Source organism: Drosophila albomicans, chromosome 3, assembly GCF_009650485.2.
Source record: "Drosophila albomicans strain 15112-1751.03 chromosome 3, ASM965048v2, whole genome shotgun sequence".
Lineage (NCBI taxonomy): Eukaryota > Metazoa > Arthropoda > Insecta > Diptera > Drosophilidae > Drosophila > Drosophila albomicans.
This window is the reverse complement of record NC_047629.2, coordinates 50,652,213-50,675,002: the sequence shown is the minus strand read 5'-3', so window position 1 is coordinate 50,675,002 and position 22,790 is coordinate 50,652,213. Positions and strand designations below refer to the sequence as shown.

Below are 22,790 nucleotides of genomic sequence, written 5' to 3'. Positions count from 1 at the left end.
GCTGTTGCTGTTGCCGGTTTGATGGCTGCAACGTTTCTTCGCTTTGATGCACACAAACACACACACACACACACATACACAATCATCGTGGCATATGTACTAATATTATATGGCAGCTGCTATTTCCATACAAATATATCTATATAATCTATATATAATTATATGCGACTTGCTGCCACAAAACTGTCGATGCGGCCAAGCACTTAAAGTGAGCCAAGCCCATAAATGATTAGACACGAATCAAGTCAAGCGAGCTAAGAGTTCTGCAGTGACGAAAAAATTATATGAGTAAGAAGAAACAAAGAAGAACGAAATTCAAATATTTAAACTGGTTTACTACTTTTAAAAGTAATCAATTTTTAAATCATTTTTTATTGAACTATAAATAAGAAGGATAAACTACAAAAATATCATATGAATATGAGAATCAATTCAATTATAAGAAATGGAATGCACCATTGTCAAAAAGATAAAGAAAGAATAAAATATGTTTTAAAAAATTCAAAATTAATATACCGCAAAAATGCTAAAAATATATCGAAGACTATGATTTGTATATTGATATAGTTTTACATTCAATATATACCATAGAGTTCAAAACATACCAATTTGTCAGCCAAAGTAGCTAAGACCCGATTTAAAGAAGAGTTTTTTTCCCATACAAAAGAATTTCTTAAATACTATCTACAATTTTTATCTGATTGCAACAAAAATAAAAAAAAAAGAAAAAAAAAATAAATAAATAAATAATAATAATAATAAAATAATACATAATACATACTGTAGTTAATATTGTGTATACAACATTTTTAATTATGTTTTTTTTTGATTTGTGGGAGCGGAAGTGGGGTGTGGCAAAAATTTGAAATAAACTTCAATGGTATCTATGTATTTATGTATATCTCTTATAGTCCCTGAGATCTAGATGTTCATACAGACGGACGGACAGACAGACATGGTTGTTGATTATAATATTAGTTGTTGATTATAATATATTCTTGATATTATATTATATATATACTTTTTAGAGCAGAAAAAAAAATAATATTTTGAAAAATGTGTTCTAGTAAACCCCTAATAATCTTTTTAATTAAAATTAAATTCAAAATACGAGTTATATTAGGAAATTTCAGATATCTCTGTAGAGAAAACTTAAAGCATTCTTACACATTATTTAACAAATTGGAAAAACAAATTCAAATTCACCGAAATTCTTGCTCTAAGTATTCAATTCTCACCTTTTGGCATGATCAATAAACTAATTTGACGAAAACTAGAGAGAAAAAAGGTAGCTGGTAATAGTAAATAGTAAAAGAAGTATAGAATTTGCTGCTAATATAACAAATCACAAAAGCGACTGCAATACTTAAAAGTTATAGTCCTTGTTTTATTATATATTATTTAGTAGAAACTTAAATAATGTGAAAGTATCGAAATTCTTGCTCTAAATATTCACGACTCACCCTTTGGCATGGTAAATAAAGTAATTTGGGAAAAGTAGAGAAAAAACAGTAGCTAATGCAGCTAAGTAATATATAATTTGCTAATATAATAAGGCACAAAAGTAAATGGCGACTTGAGGCGCAACGTGCATGTCTGACGCCCATAAAAGTATGCAACGAAAAGAATGCAAAGAACATCCAAACACTGCGCATTGTCTGGCGGCTGTTATGTTATTATTACTCATACGACTACGGCGAATAGAATAGCAAACTAGTCAAGCTAAAATGAACAATAAGAAGAATGAGAATAACACAACTAAACTGCTACTCAGCCACGCAGTCACATGGCAAACTTACAAGTAATACTTAGCCTAAATGGGCACAAGTGGTCGCCTCTTGAGGCCCTCCGGACCCGAGTCGGCTCTCCAAGTACACACTCTTGCGATATGTTTTATGATGCGAAATTTTTGTAATGAAGTTATTGACAAGCCGCACACAAACACACACATACAGAGACAGACAGAGCACCTTGTAGTGCAGTGTAGAGTGCACGATGATGATGATGATGATGATGAGAAGCAGCATATAGACACGTTTAAGGATATGTAGCACAATATGCAAATGTTACTTTGTTATGCAATTAGTGAATTCAATACGAGGCACTCGGCAAACGGTACTCGGCAAATAGACAGCGTCAGCAACGGGCAACGGCAACGACGAACGGCAAGCGTAACGGTAACGTTAACGCTAACGTCAATGACGTTTGCCACTCGAACAACGCTCAGGACAGGCACTGCAGTTAAATGTATCGTTAGCATTAGAATCGAAGCCATTATATTGTTAGAACAAGTTCTAAACTACATACATATGTACAAGTTATGCACATATTTTAGCAGTTAGTCGACTTAAGAATACTCTGCTCAATCATATGCCAAACTAGAGGGGAAACTATTAACTTGAGTTATCCCATCAGCTACATGTTTGATAAATGTCAAGGAAGAATTGAATTTTAAACGTACCAAGTGTTGAAGACAGAGATATCAAATTTTTTAGTATATAGAAAACAAAGATAAACGAAATTAAAATTCAATCTTATAAATAAAATACAAAAATACAAAAAATAAAAAATAAAAAGCATATAACAAACTTTAAAGAATATAATAATAAATGAAATAAAAATACAAGTAAACTTATTTAATAGGCAAGGGAAATTTTAAAAACTTTTTATTATACAAAAAGAAAAAATATTATTTCCTGAAAGTCAAAAAACTTTCTTTTCATCATAAAATAGCTGATCATTCATAAAATAGCTACACTTAATAAATATAACTCAAACAATATATAAACAAAATGAAATATTAATAAAACAATAAAATTAAAACAATAAAATTTAAAACAATAAAATTTAAAAAACAGCTTAAAACTCTTAGAAACCATTAAATATACAACGTAATAGAAAAAAAATATATAAATTAAAATAAAAAGTACTTAAAAAGTAAGAAAAACCATAATTTCTTGAAAGGAAGGAACACACGGTAGAGACTCTGTATTATAATTCACCGTGTCTTCGTAATGAAAGCTGCTTTCTTGTAATATAGAATTAATTCTAATTCTAATTGTCAATTAAGGCTTTGAAGAATATCCACATTATTTTCCTAGGAAAAATTCTTACTGCTTTCTTGTAGTATACAAATGTATTCAAATTCGTTTCCAATTATCAAAAATCGCTAAGGACACCCACAATAATTTTCTAATATTATAGAAATGTAATGAAATTCGTTTCCAACTCTCAACATATCCTAAAAATGTTAATAAAAAAAGATTATGAAATTTGTATCCACTTCGTAAGAACAATTTCAGATATTAGGGTATCTGAGAACACAATGAAAATAGGTCGAGCTTAGACGAGAGCACCCCAAATACAATGTTATATGGTTATAGTGGAGGCGGCACATTGAGCACTAACTAAAGCGAGTTATGCAATTAATTGAAGACCCACTAAGTCATCTCTCTCTTCCACTTGTTTCTTCATTTTCTATTGGCAGGCAAAAATGATGGAGAACTCGCACGCTTGGATGGGCGCCACCGGTTCAACGTTAGCAGGTTTGTACAAAATCCAAATACACAAAAATATATATAGACTGTATATGTATATGAACTTCTGTCACTTACCGCAAACTTCAGCAGACAGCTATCAGTATCAATTGCAATCGATGTGGCAAAAATGCTGGAACACCAATCAAAATCTTATGCATCATATGCGATTTCGCGAACGCGGTCCTCTAAAATCCTGGCGACCCGAAACGATGGCCGAGGCCATCTTCAGTGTCCTCAAGGAGGGACTTTCGCTGTCGCAAGCAGCCCGCAAATATGACATACCCTATCCAACGTTTGTGCTCTATGCGAATCGAGTGCACAACATGCTCGGACCGTCCATCGATGGGGGACCCGATTTGCGGCCCAAGGGACGCGGGCGACCGCAACGCATACTGCTGGGCATCTGGCCGGATGAGCACATCAAGGGCGTGATCAAGACGGTTGTTTTTCGCGACACCAAGGACTTGAAGGACGACAGTTTGGGGGCGCACATGCCACCCTATGGACGGCATTCGGTAGGTAACGCAGCCGCAGTTGTGACTCCAAAACATGGAACACTTTTATTTTCACAAAAAAAAAAATCAAAAAAATTTATATTTGTAGACAACTCAAGCACTTTTTCAAGAATGATTTTTTCGGCAATGACAAATCATTTCTTGACAAATAACTTTGTAACTTTAATGGCGTCTTCCTTTTTTGAAAATATCGATAATTTTTGCCATCAACTTAATTATGTCAGCCCTTGCAATTAATTTTCGATAAGTGCTGCATTTTTAGGGTTGTCTCCTCTGACTTACTGCAATTATTGCAATTGCCTGTTTGCATCAAAATGCATAACGGCAGTCAATTTAATTAGGAGTGCGCCTCTAATTTGATTTGCCTTTAATGTTTGATGGTGTTTCCATTAAATTGGACTGTTAACAGCAATTATCGATAGCACAGTGATCTGCGTACTTTGCTAGCTGCAAACTTTGCTTTCTTTATTTGCATTTATCGATAACACAGTGATCTAAATGCATTGCATGCATATCGACCTAGCGCAGCCAACTTCACAAGTTTTATTTTTAATTTCAAACCGTTGCATTCTAAAATTGTAACAGATTATTTTTAGTTGTATTTAACCTTCACGCACTAAACTGTTGACGGGGTTAGCCCGTGTTTCCTTTGCAGGACATGACCCTGAGCTATCCAGGCGCTAGTGGCGCCATGCCAGGCAGCGGCGGTGTTGGCAGCGGCGCCTCGGCCCTAGGCGCTTTGGCCTGTCCCAATGGCATGGGCAGTGCAGCTGCTGGCGGTGGCAGCGCTGCCGGCGGCAGTGTTGGCGGCGGCGGTGTTGGTGGTGTCGCTGGCATGGCAGGCGTGGGTGATCAGCAAATGTCGCAGGAGCAAATGTCGGCGGTGGCCGCTGTGGCGCACAACATACGCCAGCAGATGCAAATGGCAGCGGCGGCGCAGCATCAGCATGGCGACGCGGGACCGCCGCCGGGTCTCTTCAATTTGCCGCCCCATTTGGCGGGCGCTGGACCTGGTGGCAGGGCAAGCATATCGCCGGCATTGAGCAGCGGCTCGAATCCGTCGCTTGGTCCCCGGCATGCGCCCTCGCCCTGCGGTCCCGCCGGTCTCATGCCGAATCTGCCGCCCAGCATGGCCGTTGCACTGCATCGCGATCCAGCGGCCGCCGCGCTGCTGACCCAGCAGCAGCAGCATCACCTGCAGCAACTGCAACTGCATCAACACCAACAACAGCAGCAGCAGCAGCAACAACAACAACAGCAGCAGCAACAACAACAGCAGCAACATGTGCTGCATCAGCAACAAGCGGCCGCAGCGGCGGCGGCAGCGGCTGCAGCAGCTGCTGCTGCAGTGCATCCGCATCATCTGCAGCCTCACAAATCCGGTTTCGGTGCCAGTTCCATGTCGTCAGCCAGCGCTGGCTCCTCTGCCGTCCAACAGCAGCAGCAGCAGCAACAACAACAGCAACACCTGCAGCAGCAACATGCACAGCTTGGATTGAGTCACCTGGACAAATCCAAGTCAAAGGGCAGTCCGCTGCGCAGCGAAACGCCGCGTCTGCACTCCCCGCTAGCCGATCTGGGACTCGAGATGAGCTACAAGCGAGAATATTCCCCCACGCGACTTTTCGCTGATGACTTGGCTGAGTTGGTGGGCGGCAGCGGGGGCGTAGGAGTGGGCGTGGGCGTGGGCATTGCATCCTCATCGTCATCTGCGACCAGTGTGACCACAGCGACGACGACAGTGACGCACAGCGGCGCAGCAGCAACGGTTGCTGGCAGCGGCGTCGACAGCGGCAGCAGCAGCAACATCAAAGTGGAACCCATTACCACAAGCAGCGAATAGAATCCACACAACTAAAACACAATCAAAAAGCGAAAGCGTGAAAGAGAGGGAGCATAATTTTGAAAAACAAAAAACCGTTTACTTTAATATAGTATTGAATGGGATATTTACTTAGACTACTCGTATATAGTATTTTATAAAGCGCGTTCCTTACGTTTCGGTCGCCAAAAACCACAAACAACAAAAAACTTAAGTCCACTTACACTTTTTGCATAGTTTCTAATTTACATTTTAAATAATCGCAAGATGAGCAAGAAAAAAAAGTATTATTATGTTATAGCGCATAAACTTAAACAAATAAATAGCGATCTCTTTAATTTTAATACAAAAAAATGCAAAAACAACTTAAAGCAACAACAAAATCCCCCTTGGAACATTCCACAACTCAACAACAACAACAAAAAATAAAAATCCCCGCAACAAATTTTTAAACTAAAACCAATAATAATAAGTATTGTAACAGCAACAAAAATAAATTAGAAATTGTGTGCCCAGTTTTATTTACTTTTATAATTAATTGTGAAAACATGTACAAAATTACTAAAATTAAAATTAAACTAAAACTTTTGGATGTGCATTAAACATAAAAAAGAAAAACTAAATTAAATGAAAAATGAAAAGAGAAAAAACTGAAAATATGGAAGCAACTAAATTTAATGTTTAGGTCTTAACAAAAATGAAATTCACAAAAAATGCCTTTCGGAATTAAATTCAGAGACAAAAATTTAACAAAAAAAAAAAAACTAAATGTTAGAATAAACCCAAAAAAAATTGTATGTAAATTATATGCGAATTTTTTAAACAATTTAAATGTATTTATACAAAAACAATGCAAAATGGCAAATTGTAGAAAATTGTGACAATGAATTTAGCAGCAAAATTTACTCAAAGCGAAAGTTGTTGTCGTCTTTATAGAGATTGCTGATTTCCAAAATATTTCCACGATTTGATAGTTATTTCTACAATTTTTTTATATTTTATTTACAATGTTAAATTTATATCTAAAATTTAGTTTTTTGTCTTCTCTTCTAAAGTGCCTTTTCTAGCATTAATTTGTAACTTAAGAAATTTGTTTTACTTTATTTAATTGTTGATTTTTCTCAGCGCTCAAAGCAAAACAACAACTTTCGCTAATTTGTTTTTAATTAAACCCAAACAAAAAAAAGTCTGGCAATATATATATATTTTTAATATATATGTATATATACATTTTTTATGTTAAAAAAGAAAAAACTTTAGGCGTACTTTTCGGCAAAACAAATTAAATTCTTATTCGTTTTTGAAGCACACAATAAAATAAAAATATAACAAGAAAATATAAAAATAACATGAAAATAGCAAATAAACATTTTACATGAAAGAACAACGGCAAATGAAAATCAAATGAAATACCATTAAGTAATTAATTAATTTACAGCAGCAATAGCCATAGCCCACATACTATATAAATTAAATATATATATGTATGTATGTAACTCTCATATGATAAATCGCTAAACAAAAAAAAAACACAAATCGAAAATAAAAATCAAACAAAAAAGTATATTTCCCCCACCCCTCAAGATAGACTTTAAATGTTCCATATTAAAAAAAAACGCTACAACTCAAATTTTTGGTAAAAAAAAAAAGATATTACGAGTATTTCGCGAGACACTTGTGAATCGGTTATCGGTTAATATAATTCTATTGTATCTCCAGGAAATATGAAATATGTATCATCATTGTAACAAACTTGACTTCAGTCAGGTTTTGCGTTTTCTATCAACTTTTAGTGCAAAATTTTATGTTCAAATTAACTTTAAATGTCGAAATGAATGTTCTTATTAATCAAAAATAACAAAACATAAAAAAAAACTGATGAAAAAATGAAAAACAAAAAAGAATAAAACGAAATATTTTATAAAAACCAACTGGGGGAGGATTTCATTTTTTTGAGGGGAAATATTAATTAAATACTCCAAATATCTGCAATGAGTAATTACCTAAAAATAATATTGAATTCATTTTGAAATTTATTATTTATAAACAGATGCTCACATTTGAATTTAACAACCAATTCATAAATTGTGTAACTTAGGCAGCTGTTTAAAATAACGCTTTTTTTATTAAAAAATAAACAATAATATACAATTCTGACGTCCCAAATCCAAAAGTCGACATTATGTTAGATATATGGGAAATTATTTAGAGCACCTAAAAATGGTTTTCAATTTCGGTGCAGGTTATTTTATGGACATTCTAATATAGGAATATTAGGAATGCTTCCAATATTAATAATCTTATAGCTCAACCATATTATGCTCTCATTATATATTATTCTTCATTGTAGTATTTCCAAAAGCTCTTTTTCTTTCATGTTCCATATACTGTATTGTTCGCTGGTTTCAAATAGACTTACTTTAAAAACAATTTACTATTTTATAATTCAACTAAAATTTATTCGGTATTATAGTAATTTTTTTAATGTGAAAGAACCTTTCGCTTCAATTAATTTAAGTAACTCCAAAGTAATCGCATCTTTCAGAACTAAATTCCTAATTTAACTTACTTTAATTTCCAGTGAATAACAATCCTCATTACAGATATACTTATTGGTTATTCCACCGCATGCCTCCCTCCTCAAATTGTGGCAACTTCTCTGACTCTTTGGAATATTCACACAACAAGGCTGCTTTATTGCTTTTAAAATGTAATACAGATTAGCTTAGCTATCGCATATCATTTGCAATCGCTATTGGTAGGTCACGGGAATGATGCTGGTGGGCGTTATCTCGGCACTGGGCTGATTGATCTCCTGATGGCGTTGCAGCAGGCCAAGGCATTGATGCAGACACTGTGTGCTGGCCGTGGAGATGGCTTTGAGCAGCAAGAGATCGGGATCCGTGGGCAAGAAGGAAGCACAGTCAATGTTTTCAATGGCGCGCGCCAGCGAAGCGTTACTGCAAGTAAAACAGAATTGATAATGATCTATAGATAAAGGGAATCCCACAAAAAAGCAACTCACCATTGCTCGGTGAGAAACAGAGCTTGGCGAGCAGAGACCATGGCATCGGAGGCGGCAAGCAGTTCACGCGCTGGCAGCGGTGACGAGTTGCTAATGTCCATGGCCTTTGTGTGACTCTCGACCACGGCACGCAGTCCATCCACCCATTCCTGGCGAGCACGGGCGTCGTTGGCACGCAATTTCACGGTGTCTCCGGAGGCACAGGCAATGGAAAATGTGCGCGAATCCTCGTCGCTGGGATAGACAACGGCACCAGCCAATTGCACCTGACCACGCGGCGTATTGGCGAGCACATGAGGTGAGGGAGCAATATCATCGCCCACTGCCGACGAATCGCAGAGATAATAACTGAGGAATCCCGTCTTGGCATCCACTGTAAACCAACGATACTGCCAGCCTGCAATTGTATGTTATCAGCTATATAACTTCTATTACTTCAAGTGCACTCACCCTTCATCACATTTGTGTATTTGCTGAGCTGCCCGCTGAGTGGGTGGCGCAGCGTTTGATTAATCATTCGATTCAGATTGCTTTCCATATCTTCTGCGATTTGGTGCTGTGTTGTCTCTTGTAGGCGGGGAGCCGTTTGTGCTTGTTGCTGGTCTTGCTTTCGCTTGTATCGGGGCTTCTTGCGTTGCAGCGTCGCTTTGATTTTGCGCAGAATTGTTGCAGTTATTCTTTGTCGCGTGCAAATAAACAAAATGAACGAAAAAAACTAAGATAACTTTTTGGCAAAAATATTCTTCTATTCAGAGTGTTGCCAGTTCGTTTTAAAACAGCTGACTGCTTGTTTACATTCTTCGTTTCGACGATACGGCAACTTACAACAATTATAGAACAATCTTATTCTGTACGCCTGGTCACACAGCTAGTCTGTCAGCAGTGCCATTTGAGTTTAACGGCCAAGTTCATTTATTAACAGTTAGAGCTGGATAAACATTGTTGTTTAGTGATACCGATATTTTCCAATGTCTTAAGACATCGATATAATCGAAGCTGTTATCAGTGCCAAGCGGATTCTTATTCGACGATTTTCAATTTGTTTTATGAATGAATTTGTTTGTGAATTACGAACAAAGCAAATATGACAAATTTATTATTTAGTGAAAGAAGCGATTAAAATGTTGCAAAGGCGCCGTATACCACAATAACTTTTAATATTTACTTAGTTGTTCGATCTATATAATAATCCTTTGTACTTTACACATACATATTTATTATTTTGTAAAATATTTCATGAAATCGGGTATATTTCGAACCACCGCAAAATTCAGTTACATTTTCCGAAAACATCGATGTTTTCTCCGTTAAACATCGATATTTTCCGCTAACAGAAAATCATCGAAGCTTCGATAGTTTCATCGATGTTTCTCCAGCTCTATTAACAGTGCAACAACAAAGCGAGCGAGGCGCATAAATTTCGCAAAAACTTGCTGTCAAATTTGTTTAAACTATCCGTCGCGTGTAAACAAAAAAAATATGAATCAATCGTGTGTCGCCAATAAACGCAATGCAAACGCCAGTGCAATGGTAATTGAAAAAAATAGTGAACGCTAACGGGCCAGAGAGCGAGTGAAAAAAATCAATTTGTATCCCAGAAGCAGCAGCAGCAACGTTTGGTTGGTTGTTGGTCGTTGGGTTGAAGAAGAAGCAGAGAGGAGAGAAGGTGGAAAGCAGAAGCAAAGCAGACAAGAAGACTTGAAGGCAGAACTTCTCAAAGCGACGACGACGAAACTGTGAAAAAAGATGTGCTGCTTTTGCTTCAGCTGCTGCTCTGCCGCTGCTGCTGCTGCTGTTGGGTGATGATGTGATATGTGATGTTGATGGAGTTTGTTGTTGTTGTTGCGTTTACAAAAATAAAACATATTGCAAATAGCAATTAAAAAAGTGACGGCACAACGAGAACGAGAACGAGAAACTCGGAAAGCATAAAATATTATTAAAGAAAAAATTGCGCGCGACTGCAAAATAAAATACACAGAGATTTGTTTGTCTCTATTTCCCCTCGTTGTGTTGTGTGTTTTAAAAATAAGAATAAGAGCAATGCATGTGTGTGTGTGTGTATATATACATATGTATATTTCCGCGTTTATGTTTTATGCGGCCGTTGCGTGACGCCGCTGCTTCTGTCGCTGCGCTGCCCCCGTCGAGTTGATTTATGACATTTAACATTTACCCGCTTTTTGGTGGGTGCCTCCTGTTAACATGTGTGTGTGCGTGTATGTGTCTATCTGTCGCTGTATCTGTACGTGCGTGTGTGTATCTGTGTGTGTTTGTTTGTTTGAGGGGTTGCATTGTGTTGAAAAATTAGTGAAAAATATAATTAATTTGGGTTTTAAGTGTGGCCGTTTTTGTCCACTTTTGCTAATTTGATTTTCTCCTGCTGCTTCTTTTTTTCTCGTTGCCTAAACAAAACACCCACACACACATGCCAACTCTCATGGACACACACACGCACGCATACAGAGGCATTGCTGGCTGTGTGACCATGAAAAATGCCAGCGAGAAATTTGCGAAAATCAATGAAAGCCTCGCAAAGCAAGCAAAAGTGTAACAACAACAACAACAACAACGCCAGCAACAACAATAAGAAATATTTTAAATTAAGTGAAATTGAAGGCGAGTTCGTTATGCTGCGCTGCCTCTATAATAGTTAAGACTATTTAAAAAACACAAAAACAAAAGCGAATAAAACCACAACAAACAAGCGAAACAACAACAGCTATAACATGGATGGTCAACGTGCTCGCGATCTGCTAACTCTGCTGCAGGAGCGCGTTGTCTTTTTGACGGGCGGAAGGGACAGAAGAGGCGGACCATTGTTGTGCTTTCCGGCAACGCCACGCAGGGATCGCTTAAAACCGGAGGATTTGCGTCGCCTGCTCAGCTACTTGATTAGCATACCAAGGTGAGTGTGAAAAAAAAAAAGAAAAGAGACACGCAATTGAAATGTTTATTTATTTGCAAACTACACCCCCTCTCGCTTCCACACACTCGCGCTTGCTCTCCTTGCACGCCTTTTGTTTGCTCTCTCTCGTTCTCCCTCTCTCTCTCTGTAGCCGGTACAATGAGCAGCCATTGTGTCAGCTGACTGCGACGTCGACGTCAACGACGCGCTGTTAATGTTTGCATTCGTATTGGTGTCGCTGCATTTCGTTCTTTTCTTCTTCTTTCATTTTGCGGTTTTGGGCTGTCGCCTCACCCGCGCAGCTGCAGCTGTGCTGCATTCCACTTGATTTTCCAGTTCTCGTCGCATGTTTTATGAATCATCGCAACAGTCGCGCGACAATGGCGTCCAAAACGAAACAGCAAAACAACACGCACATTGTGCTGTTCTTTGCTTCTTCATTTCGCTGCTGCTGCTGCTGCAGTTGTTAGGCTGGCATTGAATTGCTGCCAAGCGCAAAAGAGATGAAGCGATATAGTGACGACAACAACACAAAAGCGTCTGCAAAACTCATAGAGGAAACAGCAGCAAAAGCCAAGGCAACAACACCAAGAATAACAGCAACAACAACCAGAGCAAAAATAACATAGGCAGCAACAATAACAGCGACAACAACAGCAATCATAACAGCAACAACAACATCAACAGCGGCAAATTGCATAAATCTGTGCGACAAAGAAAGCAAATCAAAGCAAAAATACATAACAACAAAAAGTAACTAAACCGGCAGCGAAGCCGGCTTCAGATTCTGCGGCGGCTGCTGTTGCGGCCTCTGCCACAGCTTCCACATCTTGCGCAGAGAAAAGAATGCGGCAAGCCGAAAGCTCTTCAAATGCTGCTGTTATTTCGCACTGTTGTTGTTGTTGTTGATGTTCTTCTTCTTCTTCTTCTTCTTCTTTCTTGTTGTTGTTGCTTACCGAAAAAAAAGCGGCCAAGAGTCAAAGTGCCAAATAACAAAAAAAGAGAATCAAAAAAATGAAAGCAAGGAAACAAGAAATGAAAGGTAGATTCCAAAGTTGACTCAACGAAGATTTGATACACTTTCTTCATGTAGAAAATTAATGAATCAACCATGACAACAACATATAGTAAACATTCGCGAATTAGAACCACTTTGATTTTAAAGCAATTGCATTTTATATACGATTTTTATTTAAAGTGCCCAATGAAGAACACTAAAAAATGTTTACTTCTTTATTTTATAAAAATAACTTAGGTATAATGTAATTCTAATTCTTATATGCATTCTACTTAAATTTATTCTACTTCAAGAATTTACTTAAAAATACTTTTTAATTTAGCCAAAGCTCAGCTTAACTAAAGCACAATTCTTTTTTTTTTTTTTTTATTACTCTTGGGGCATATAAAGAAACATTAACTATAGTAAAGAGAATCTTTAAAACCCCAAGAGGCCTTAAAAAAACGCATTTTATGGTTCAGCTAGCTTAATGTTGGTCTAAATAGGCCATTTAACCTTGAGTTGAAGTTCACCCAGAGCCCTATTAACCCCTGCTTGGGGCACACTTTAAAATATTTCAGAAAAGAATAAACAAAACAAGAATGTTTCAGAAATATTACGATAGCTTTTCAGATATTCGTTGTTTCTTCAGATCTTTGTAGAAATTCTCTTTTTAATGCAACTTAAACTAAAATATATTTGAATATTACTTTATTATTATTACCGAAGTTGAACAGATCAATATCTTAGTATTTTAGTAGTATCTTCGTTTCTTATCTTAACATTGAAATAAACTATGTACACCAATTTCAAAATGGTAATCTCTTCTGGCCTCGCGATCACTTTATTTACTCTTAGTATTTGCAACATTCCTGATTTGAGTTTAGTTTAAGAACTAAGCAAACATTTAGATGTATTTTTCCAGTCTTTGTCTCTTCATGGCAATCCCCGTTAAACAACTTAACAAATTGTTTATGCCCAATTCGAACATGTTTCTTTTTCTGTGTTGTTTTTTTTTTACTCTTTTTTTTTTGGAGGTAATCAGCAATTCAGCCTTCGCAACATTGTTGAAGACAAGCAATTGAAATATTTGGCATAGCCAATTCGTAAGATTCAAAGCATAATAATGACTCGCTGATGATGATGATGATGACGATAATTATTGCGAAACGAAAGTCGCAAGCAAAATCTAAAAACAGCATCCCAAAAACAAAAAAAAGATTTGCGATTTGTCAGTCGAAAATGAATCACAAGAGATTCCCATGAGCAGTTTTGGTTCTTATCAGTCAAGCACGCCACCTATTGGCAGGGGGCAGCACTCAAGCATGCCCCTATTAGCTATGCGTTATCTGCTTGTCCCACAAACAGCAAAAACCGAGCAGCAGCAACGTTGAGTGACTGATAAGAGCAGAGAACAGTGACGACGACGACACCAACAAGAGTGGGTAAAGGGAACGGAAAGGGGGGAAGTGTGCTGACGACACTCGCGACTGTGGACGCGCCTTATCTTGTCGGTGCCATCCCAGGCAGCCCCCCTACTTCTCCTCCTCCTGCTCATCATGCTCCCTTACTGCGCTTTTTGACGTTTGTTTTGCTTGCTTTTATTGTTGTTTCTTGCGTTGCCGTTTTTATTTATTTGTTTTCATGCGAAAAAAACACACATTTTTGTTTATTTCTTTGCGTCGCGCACATTCCCTTTGTCTGCTCGATTCGCCAAATTGGCAGCAGAAATACTCTTTTTATATATGTACATATATACACACAGATTTTATACTCCCACAACAACAATGCAACAATAAGTTCTCAACATTTTAGACACGTACCGGGGCCAACTTCCTTTGAAGCGCAGTCTTCGTCTCCATCTTCTTCTCTTGATTCGTCTTCGTCTCAGTCTTCTTCTTCTGCGTGTCTTGTTGTTGTTGTGTGTTGCTCAATCCCTTGTTTAATGCTTACAGATTTATGGGTTAAATAAACGATTCTTGATTAGTGTGCATTGACTGCCATTCTCTCTCTCTTTCTCTCTGTCTCTCATTTCAAATGTCGCGACATTTTTGGGAACCATGAAACCTTATGTCGACACATTACGCGTCTCATCTGCCTGAAGTTTGTTGATAAACAACCAACAACAAAATTGTTGTTTAAAAATTTCCTGCCCTCATTTTGCGCGTGTTTATTAATCATCGCAAACAAATTGCCCGGAATTGCCAACAGCAGACACATTTACATTGCGATTTTTATAATAAGTAATCAAAAAGAATTCGCGCAATCAATGAAATTCTTTCATGAACAAGAAAAATTAGCTGAACATATTTTTACATACACTAAGCAGAAAAAGTCTGCGTACAAACTTAACGCGCAACTTTGATGTTAAATAAAAATAGTTGTATTGAAGATATTGGCTTCATTTTTTTTTTAAATTAACAACATATCTATTATGAAAAAATATAACCAGTCTTCATTTATTTCCATCAGCAACTTTTTTAATTAAAATCAAAAAACAAAAATACACCAGTTTTCGAATCAGAAAAAGTCTGCGTACAAACTTAAATTAGTTTAAAAAAAAAGCCATTTATTAATAAAATATTACAAAAATTAGTACGAGGTAGGATAAAATAGGAAGGTTTATTGTGCCAATCAAGCGTTTTGGCATTGATTAAACCAATTTTTGGTGAATTCTGGTGGTATTTCGATCCACTCATCCAAAATTGCTCCCGAGGGAGGAAACCGTTCGTCAAACTGGACCAAAAAGGGAAATCTCAGCGGGAAATTGTCGAATTTGTTTTTTAAAAACGCATTCTATGATTAAAAAAGTCCAAAAAATTTGGAATCAAACCGGCACAGTTCAATCAAAGCCACATTCTGGTAGGCCTCCAAAGCTGACCGATCGAGAAGAGCGGGAGATTTTGATGTCGGTGAGGCGTAATCCTGGGTCAACTGCCGCAAAAATTGGTCAGGACATAAAGGAGAACTATAAGAAGGATTTACATGATAAAACAATCCGAAAAAATTTTCCGAAAAATTTCCAAAAAGTATGACTTTCATGCCTGTGTTGCTCACGCTGCCACCACCGTACTTAACTGCTGGCGCAAGGTTATGCATATCAAGGGCTGTGCCAGGTTTGCGCCACTCAAATTTTCGCCCTTTTATGTCAAATTGCTCCAATAATTGAAAATAACTTTGTTCCAAAAGGCTAAAGGCTCTTGGATGTATTTTTTGTAAAATCAAAGTGCTTCGCTTTACTGACGGGTGATATGAGAATCTTCTTCCGCGCAACACTGGCATGAAAGTCCTACTTTTCGGATATTTTTCGGATTGTTTTATCATGTAAATCCTTCTTATAGTTCTCCTTTATGTCCTGACCAATTTTTGCGGCAGTTGACCCAGGATTACGCCTCACCGACATCAAAATCTCCCGCTCTTCTCGATCGGTCAGCTTTGGAGGCCTACCAGAATGTGGCTTTGATTGAACTGTGCCGGTTTGATTCCAAATTTTTTGGACTTTTTTAATCATAGAATGCGTTTTAAAAACAAATTCGACAATTTCCCGCTGAGATTTCCCTTTTTGGTCCAGTTTGACGAACGGTTTCCTCCCTCGGGAGCAATTTTGGATGAGTGGATCGAAAATACCACCAGAATTCACCAAAAATTGGTTTAATCAATGCCAAAACGCTTGATTGGCACAATAAACCTTCCTATTTATCCTACCTCGTACTAATTTTTGTAATATTTTATTAATAAATGGCTTTTTTTTAAACTAATTTAAGTTTGTACGCAGACTTTTTCTGATTCGAAAACAGGTGTATTTTTTGTTTTTTGATTTTAATTAAAAAAGTTGCTGATGGAAATAATTGGAGACTGGTTTATTTTTTTCATAATAGATATGTTGTTAATTTAAAAAAAAAATGAAGCCAATATCTTCAATACAACTATTTTTATTTAACATCAAAGTTGCGCGTTAAGTTTGTACGCAGACTTTTTCTGCTTAGTGTATGTATTTTTCGTATGCCAAAAGCAATTCCGGAAATTGCAATGGCGACGTCTATAAATTGCGATTAAAAAACCCAACTCGCAGAATTCTTTCATTTCTGAATAAATTCAGAGCGCGGTTTGGTTTCTGGTTTTGGGTTCTGGGTTCTGGGTTCTTAAACCCCTAGAAATGCTCGAAAAACCGCACAAAGCAACAATGGGGCCAAGAAATAGCGGCAAGACAACTTTGTGTGTGTGTTAAAAAGCGTAGCAGTAGAACATTAAAGCAGAAGAATAGTGCGAGAAAGAGATAGAAATACAGAGAGAAGAAGAGGTATAAAAGAGCAGAACAAGAGAGACGACTTGACAATATCAATAAAATAAATATTTATAGTTAATGTTGTGATTAAAATTCAAATAGAATGCAAATCAGAGCGCAAAGACACGACACAAGCGGCACGTCTGGCCACGATAAAGTGTGAGAAAGAGACGGGAGAGAGGGAGGAGTGAGTCGGGGAAAACGGTATTGTCGGAAATTATTAGCTGAAATTGGTGTCAAAGCAATAGAAAATGCGTTTGGGCCACACGGCTGAAAGAAATGTCGTAATTTATGCAAAAGACGTAAACAGAGCAACGAACCAAATGGAGAATCTACAGCTCACTTTGCAGCAACAACACTCTCACTCACGTAGCAGTTACCTCTCTTTCCCTCTCTCTATTTCCTCTCTCTCAGTCTCTTGTTAACATTCCCAACTAATGGTCACCTTTCACTTGCAGCGATGCGGCCAAGAATCTCGGCTTCACAGTCATCATTGACATGCGAGGCAATGGCAACTGCTCGACGAACGTCAAGACAATATTGAAGGTACTCCAGGAGCACTTTAGCGCCAATATACACAACGTTGTCATCATCAAGCCGGACAACTTTTGGCAAAAGCAACGCGCCTCGATCAGCTCGAATAAATACAAATTTGAGACGCAAACCATTTCGATAGAGGCGCTCAACAAGATCGCTGAATCGCATCAGCTAACAGCGGACTTTGATGGCCAGCAGGTGTACGATCATCAACAGTGGACAGACGCACGCTTGGCCATCGAGGATTTCTTTTGGCAAGCTGGGGATATGGCCGATCGCATCGATGATCTGCAGGAGGATCTCAATCGCAACGATTTTGCCGAGGACGTGAGTCTGGCACGGCATGCCATCGATCATCACAACGAAATGCGCAAAAAGATCACCAAGCTGCCCATCGAGGATCTCGATATGCAGGGCAAAAAGCTGGTGACCAAAATCAACATGGCAGCAGCTGCCAATGCCGGAGCAGCTGGACAGGTGAGCGAGTGAAGTTAAACTCTTTAAAGTACTTCTAACTAAAATCATTTCCTTTGCAGTGCACTGGGGGCTCAGCGCCATCAGAATGCTCCGATTCAGGCACCTCATCAGCTGGCCAGCAGCAAAATGCACGCGTTGCCACCAATAATAATCCGGATATGTCGGCGGCCATTAACAAGGCGATGCGACAAATCGACCTCATCCACACGGGACAAGAGCGTTTGCTTATGCTGTGGCAGCACAAGAAAGTCAAGCTGGATCAGTGCTTTCAGTGGCGTCTCTTCGAGCAGGATTGCGAGAAAATGTTCGATTGGATTCTACACAATCGTGATGTGTTCCAAATGAGCTACGTAGAGATTGGACACAACTATTCGGTGGCCAAATCGCTCCAGGATGAGCATCAAAAGTTCGCCGTTGCCTCGATGAATGTGAATGTGAATATCGATCGGATTTTAGCGGTGGCCGCGCGTCTCATCGAGAGCCAACACTATGCGGCACAGCACATCAAGACGTTGGCACAGCGTTTGGATCGCACCTGGAAGGATTTTGGCGCTGGCTTGGATGAACGCACTGCGGTGCTGCAGTTGAGTGTGCTCTTCCACCACAAGGCCGAGCAGTATTGCAATAGTGTGGCCAGCTGGGCAGCCGCTTGCCAGGCATCGCAGCCGCTGCCCTGTGATATACAGAGTCTGGAGACGGCAATACGCACGCATCAGTCGCTGTACGAGGCCATGTGTCAGGCCTACACCGAGGTGCATTCGACGAGCAAGAAGCTATTGTATCAACTCGATCATTTGGTGCAAGTGTGCAACCAACCGCCGCCACCTGGAGTGCCGGATCATCGCAAGAACAGCAACAGCAGCAGCTACAACAAGTACGAGCGACAGAATCCCGCTGCGGATTACAGCGAGGGCGCCAGCCATGTCCTGGCGGTCATACACCAAATATTGAGCCATCATCGCACACTCGAGGCGAAGTGGCATCAGGAGAAGATACGGTTGCATCAGACGTTGGCGCTGCGCCTCTTCCAGGAGGATGTGAAGCAGGTGCTCGACTGGCTCAAGAATCATGGCGAAGTGTTTTTGCGAAAGAACACTGGGATTGGACGCAATCTGCAGAAGGCGCGTGTCTATCAAAAGTCACACGAGCACTTTGAGAATGTCGCACAGAATACTTACAGCAATGCAGAGAAACTTCTTTCCGCTGCTGAGGAGTTGGCCAGAAGTGGCGAAGCGGATCCCAATGAAATATACTCAGTGGCACGTGAGCTGGAGCTGCAGGTGGCCAGCTTTGCAGAGCGTGTGGAGCAACGACGACGTCGTCTCGAAATGGCTGTCATCTTCTATACACATGAGAAGGAGGTCACGGCCTGGATTGAATCGTTGCGCACGGACGTGAGCACAGATGAGACGCGACTGTCGCAGGAGAATCTCGAAGGCATCGAACGTTTGCTGCAACAGTACAGAGATCAGCAAGAGAGTACTGTGAATGCTTGTATGACGATTATTGCCCAGGGCGAAGCATTGCTGCAGGAGATGCGTGCGCTGGAGTATGTGGACAATACGGGTTCGTTGGCTGCCCTCGAAGCAACGCTCGAGAAGCTGAGCAAGCAGAAAATCGAAGTGGAAGAACTTTGGTCTGCACGCAAATTCCGCGCTGATCTTATACTTCGATTGCGTTACTTTGAGCGCGATGCCATGGATTTGTCATCGCAACTGGAGATCTGGTCGGAGGAGCTACAGCATGCGGATCTGTCGCGTGACTATCAGAAGGCCGAGCAGCTCATACGCATGCACAACGAATCTGTGACCGATATACAAAATACCACATACGAGGTGCTGCAACAGGGTCAGGATCTGTTGCAGCTCTTCGAGAATGCTGGCTTCATTTCCATGGCGGATGCCACGCACACGGCGCAGGCACGTATCGAATACCTCTTGGACTTCTTGCGAGAACGTGAAATCGATCTGGAGGAGTTGTCGGAGGCAAAGCGTGCGAAATTAGAGCAGGCTGTGCAGCTGTGTCAGTTCCAGAACGATGCCAATCAGGTGATCTCGTGGATACGCAATGGCGAGGCCATGCTGGTGGCCAGCTTCGTGACGCCCAACAGTCTCCAGGAGGCGGAACAGCTGCGCAAGGAACACGAACAGTTTCAGGTGCGTGACAATGGGATACAAATGGCATTTTAGTTGCTGCTTTTATCGCGTTTCAGACAGCTGTTTTTATGGTTTTGAAATTGAGACACAACAAGGGAAATCACAAGTTAAATTAAAGCATGTATAGAGTCGGATAGTGTAACAAATTTAGTTGAGAACTGCAGTTTTGTGCATTTAATATCAGCTCAAAGATAACTAGCTACTCATGTCGTTGCCTAATATTATAATAATTTATTTAGTTGACTGTAAAGTACTTTAAACGGCACGATGAATCCTTTTCAAGTATATTTACTTGTCTGTCCGAGGGTTTGTATAAAAATAATACAGTTCTGAAACTATCTAATGGAAAGTTGGAAATGAACAGTGCTGTAAACAGTTTTTACAAAGAAATAAGATATATAAAATAGCTCTTTTGTTAATACTATATTAAGACGTTCAATCGATAAAAGCTAAAGCTAGTTTAGACTAATGAGCTACGATGTCAGAGGACTTGAACATTCCTCTTTCATTCAAAGCTATCTAGTTTTCCCGTTATTAATCAACTTCTTCTTTAGATTGCCATTGAGAAGACGCACACTTCGGCCGTGCAAGTGAAATACCGTGCGGATGCGCTCATCAATGCGAATCATTATGACCCCACGTCAATACGGGATATCAGCGATGATGTTACCAAAAAGTGGCAGCAACTGGTCACCTACGCAGAGGAGCGACATAAACTCGTGACGGCGTCCATCAACTTCTACAAGACGGCCGAGCAAGTGTGCTCGGTGCTGGACAGTCTGGAGCGCGAGTATCGACGCGAGGACGATTGGTGTGGCGGCGGAGGGAGCAGCGATAAGGCACAGACGATTGTGCAATTGATATCGAAGCATCAGGAGCAGAAGGAGGCCTTCTTGAAGGCCTGCACATTGGCGCGTCGCACGGCAGAGACATTCCTCAAGTATGCGAATCGATCGCAGCAGTATTACCAGTATCCGCAGGGCAATTGCGAGGCGCATGTGAAGAGCAAACTGGACAAGCTGCTCACGCAAGAAAATCAAGTGCTCGACTTCTGGACGTTGCGCAAGAAATCGCTCGATCAGTGCCAGCAATTTGTGCTGTTCGAACGCAGCGCCAAACAGGCCATCGAATGGATACACAACACTGGCGAGGGTTATCTCTCGTCACGCACGAATCTCGTGGGCATCTCACGTGAGGAGACGGAGGGACTGCTAAAGGAACACAACGAATTTCGCAGTACCGCCAAGGAGACGCGTGAGCGAGTCAAGCTGCTGATACAATTAGCCGATAGTTTGGTCGAGAAGGGACATGCACATGCCAGCAGCATTAAGCAGTGGGTCGCCTCAGTGGATCAGCGCTACAAGGACTTTAGTAATCGCATGGACAGCTACTGTGAGCAGCTGGAGAAGTCGCTGGGCATGACGCAGCAGCAACAGCTCCATATGCAACCCGAATCCGATGCAAATAGTTCGATTAGCAGCACATCGGGCGCTAGTAGCAGCAATGATCGTCACTCGGATCCGACGCTCGAGGCGAAGCTGACGACTTCCGCCAGTTCGGCAGCCAGCAAGGAGATCAACGAGGAGAAACGCAAGTCGGCGCGACGAAAAGAGTTCATCATGGCGGAGCTGATGCAAACGGAACGTGCCTATGTCAACGATCTGGCCACGTGCATCAAGTGCTTCCTCGAGGAGTTCCGCAGCGGACGCAATGTGCCGCCCGCTTTGATTGGCCAGGAGGATATTATCTTTGGCAATATACGGGAAATCCATCATTTCCATCAGAAGATCTTTTTACGTGAACTCGAGAAATACGAAACAATGCCCGAGGATGTGGGCCATTGTTTCGTGACGTGGGCAGTGAAGTTCGATATGTATGTGCATTATTGCAAGAATAAACCAACATCGAACAATCTGCTGGTGCAGCATGCGGGCAACTACTTTGAGGAGTTGCAGCGTCGCCTCGAGGTCGAGCATCCGTTGCCGGCGTATCTGATTAAGCCGGTGCAGCGCATCACCAAATACCAGCTGCTGCTCAAGGATCTGTTGTCGTGCTGTGAGGGCAGCCATGGCGAGATCAAGGAGGGTCTCGAGGTCATGCTCAATGTGCCGAAGAAGGCCAACGATGCCATGCATCTGTCGCTGCTCGAGAACTGTGATGTGTCCATCGATAAGCTGGGCGAGGTGGTGCTCCAGGAGGCATTCCAGGCGTGGGACACCAAGCAGATCATACGCAAGGGACGTGAACGTCGTGTGTTCCTCTTCGAGTTGTATTTGCTGTTCGCTAAGGAAGTGAAAGAATCGAATGTAGTCAAGTATCAGTTCAAGAGCAAACTGATGACCACAGACATGGGCATCACGGAGCACATCGAGGGCGATGAAACCAAGTTTGCGGTGTGGACTGGACGTTCCCCCATGCTCTCCGATTGCCGCATTGTGCTCAAGGCCAATAGCCTGGAAACCAAGCAGGTAAGATTACAGTGTTATTGGTAAAAAGTTCCCCAAACTAATACTTTCTTATACTTCTCAG

General features: G+C 40.3%; 3 protein-coding genes across 4 annotated transcripts in view; 2 read left to right on the top strand and 1 right to left on the bottom strand.

The window, feature by feature from the left end:
- LOC117568938 (protein bric-a-brac 1) overlaps nt 1-7,858 on the top strand; it is a 92,505-nt gene extending 84,647 nt beyond the window's left edge. The window contains exons 2-4 of one of the 2 annotated variants that reach the window (XM_052004160.1): nt 3,488-3,545; nt 3,627-4,054; nt 4,710-7,858. In XM_052004160.1, the coding sequence (XP_051860120.1) occupies nt 3,488-3,545; nt 3,627-4,054; nt 4,710-5,897 (1,674 nt within the window). In that variant the 3' untranslated portion in view covers nt 5,898-7,858. Of the gene's footprint in view, nt 1-3,487; nt 3,546-3,626; nt 4,055-4,691 lie in introns of both variants that reach the window. The other variant, XM_034249868.2, reaches the window with a different exon arrangement.
- Nucleotides 7,859-8,353: 495 nt separating this feature from the next.
- Nucleotides 8,354-9,685, bottom strand: LOC117570867 (oxysterol-binding protein-related protein 11). Its single transcript, XM_034252759.2, has 3 exons — nt 9,352-9,685; nt 8,902-9,298; nt 8,354-8,836 (listed from the first exon to the last, which is right to left on the bottom strand). Exons 1-3 carry the CDS (start codon nt 9,437-9,439, stop codon nt 8,629-8,631), a joined length of 693 nt encoding a protein of 230 aa, XP_034108650.1. The 5' UTR covers nt 9,440-9,685; the 3' UTR covers nt 8,354-8,628.
- Nucleotides 9,686-11,509: 1,824 nt separating this feature from the next.
- LOC117572240 (kalirin) overlaps nt 11,510-22,790 on the top strand; it is a 53,782-nt gene continuing 42,501 nt past the window's right edge. Inside the window, 4 exon segments of the mRNA XM_034254924.2 lie at nt 11,510-11,809; nt 17,550-18,105; nt 18,165-20,261; nt 20,816-22,729. Coding sequence (XP_034110815.2) covers nt 11,631-11,809; nt 17,550-18,105; nt 18,165-20,261; nt 20,816-22,729 — 4,746 coding nt within the window. The 5' untranslated portion in view covers nt 11,510-11,630.

Excerpts from the sequence above, each read along its gene's own strand:
- LOC117570867 (XM_034252759.2), bottom strand. The coding sequence starts at position 9,439 with ATGGAAAGCAATCTGAATCGAATGATTAATCAAACGCTGCGCCACCCA. Across the intron at positions 9,299-9,351 it reads ATACACAAATGTGATGAAGG|GCTGGCAGTATCGTTGGTTT; the intron begins GTGAGTGCACTT and ends ATACAATTGCAG. Across the intron at positions 8,837-8,901 it reads CTGTTTCTCACCGAGCAATG|TAACGCTTCGCTGGCGCGCG; the intron begins GTGAGTTGCTTT and ends TTTTACTTGCAG.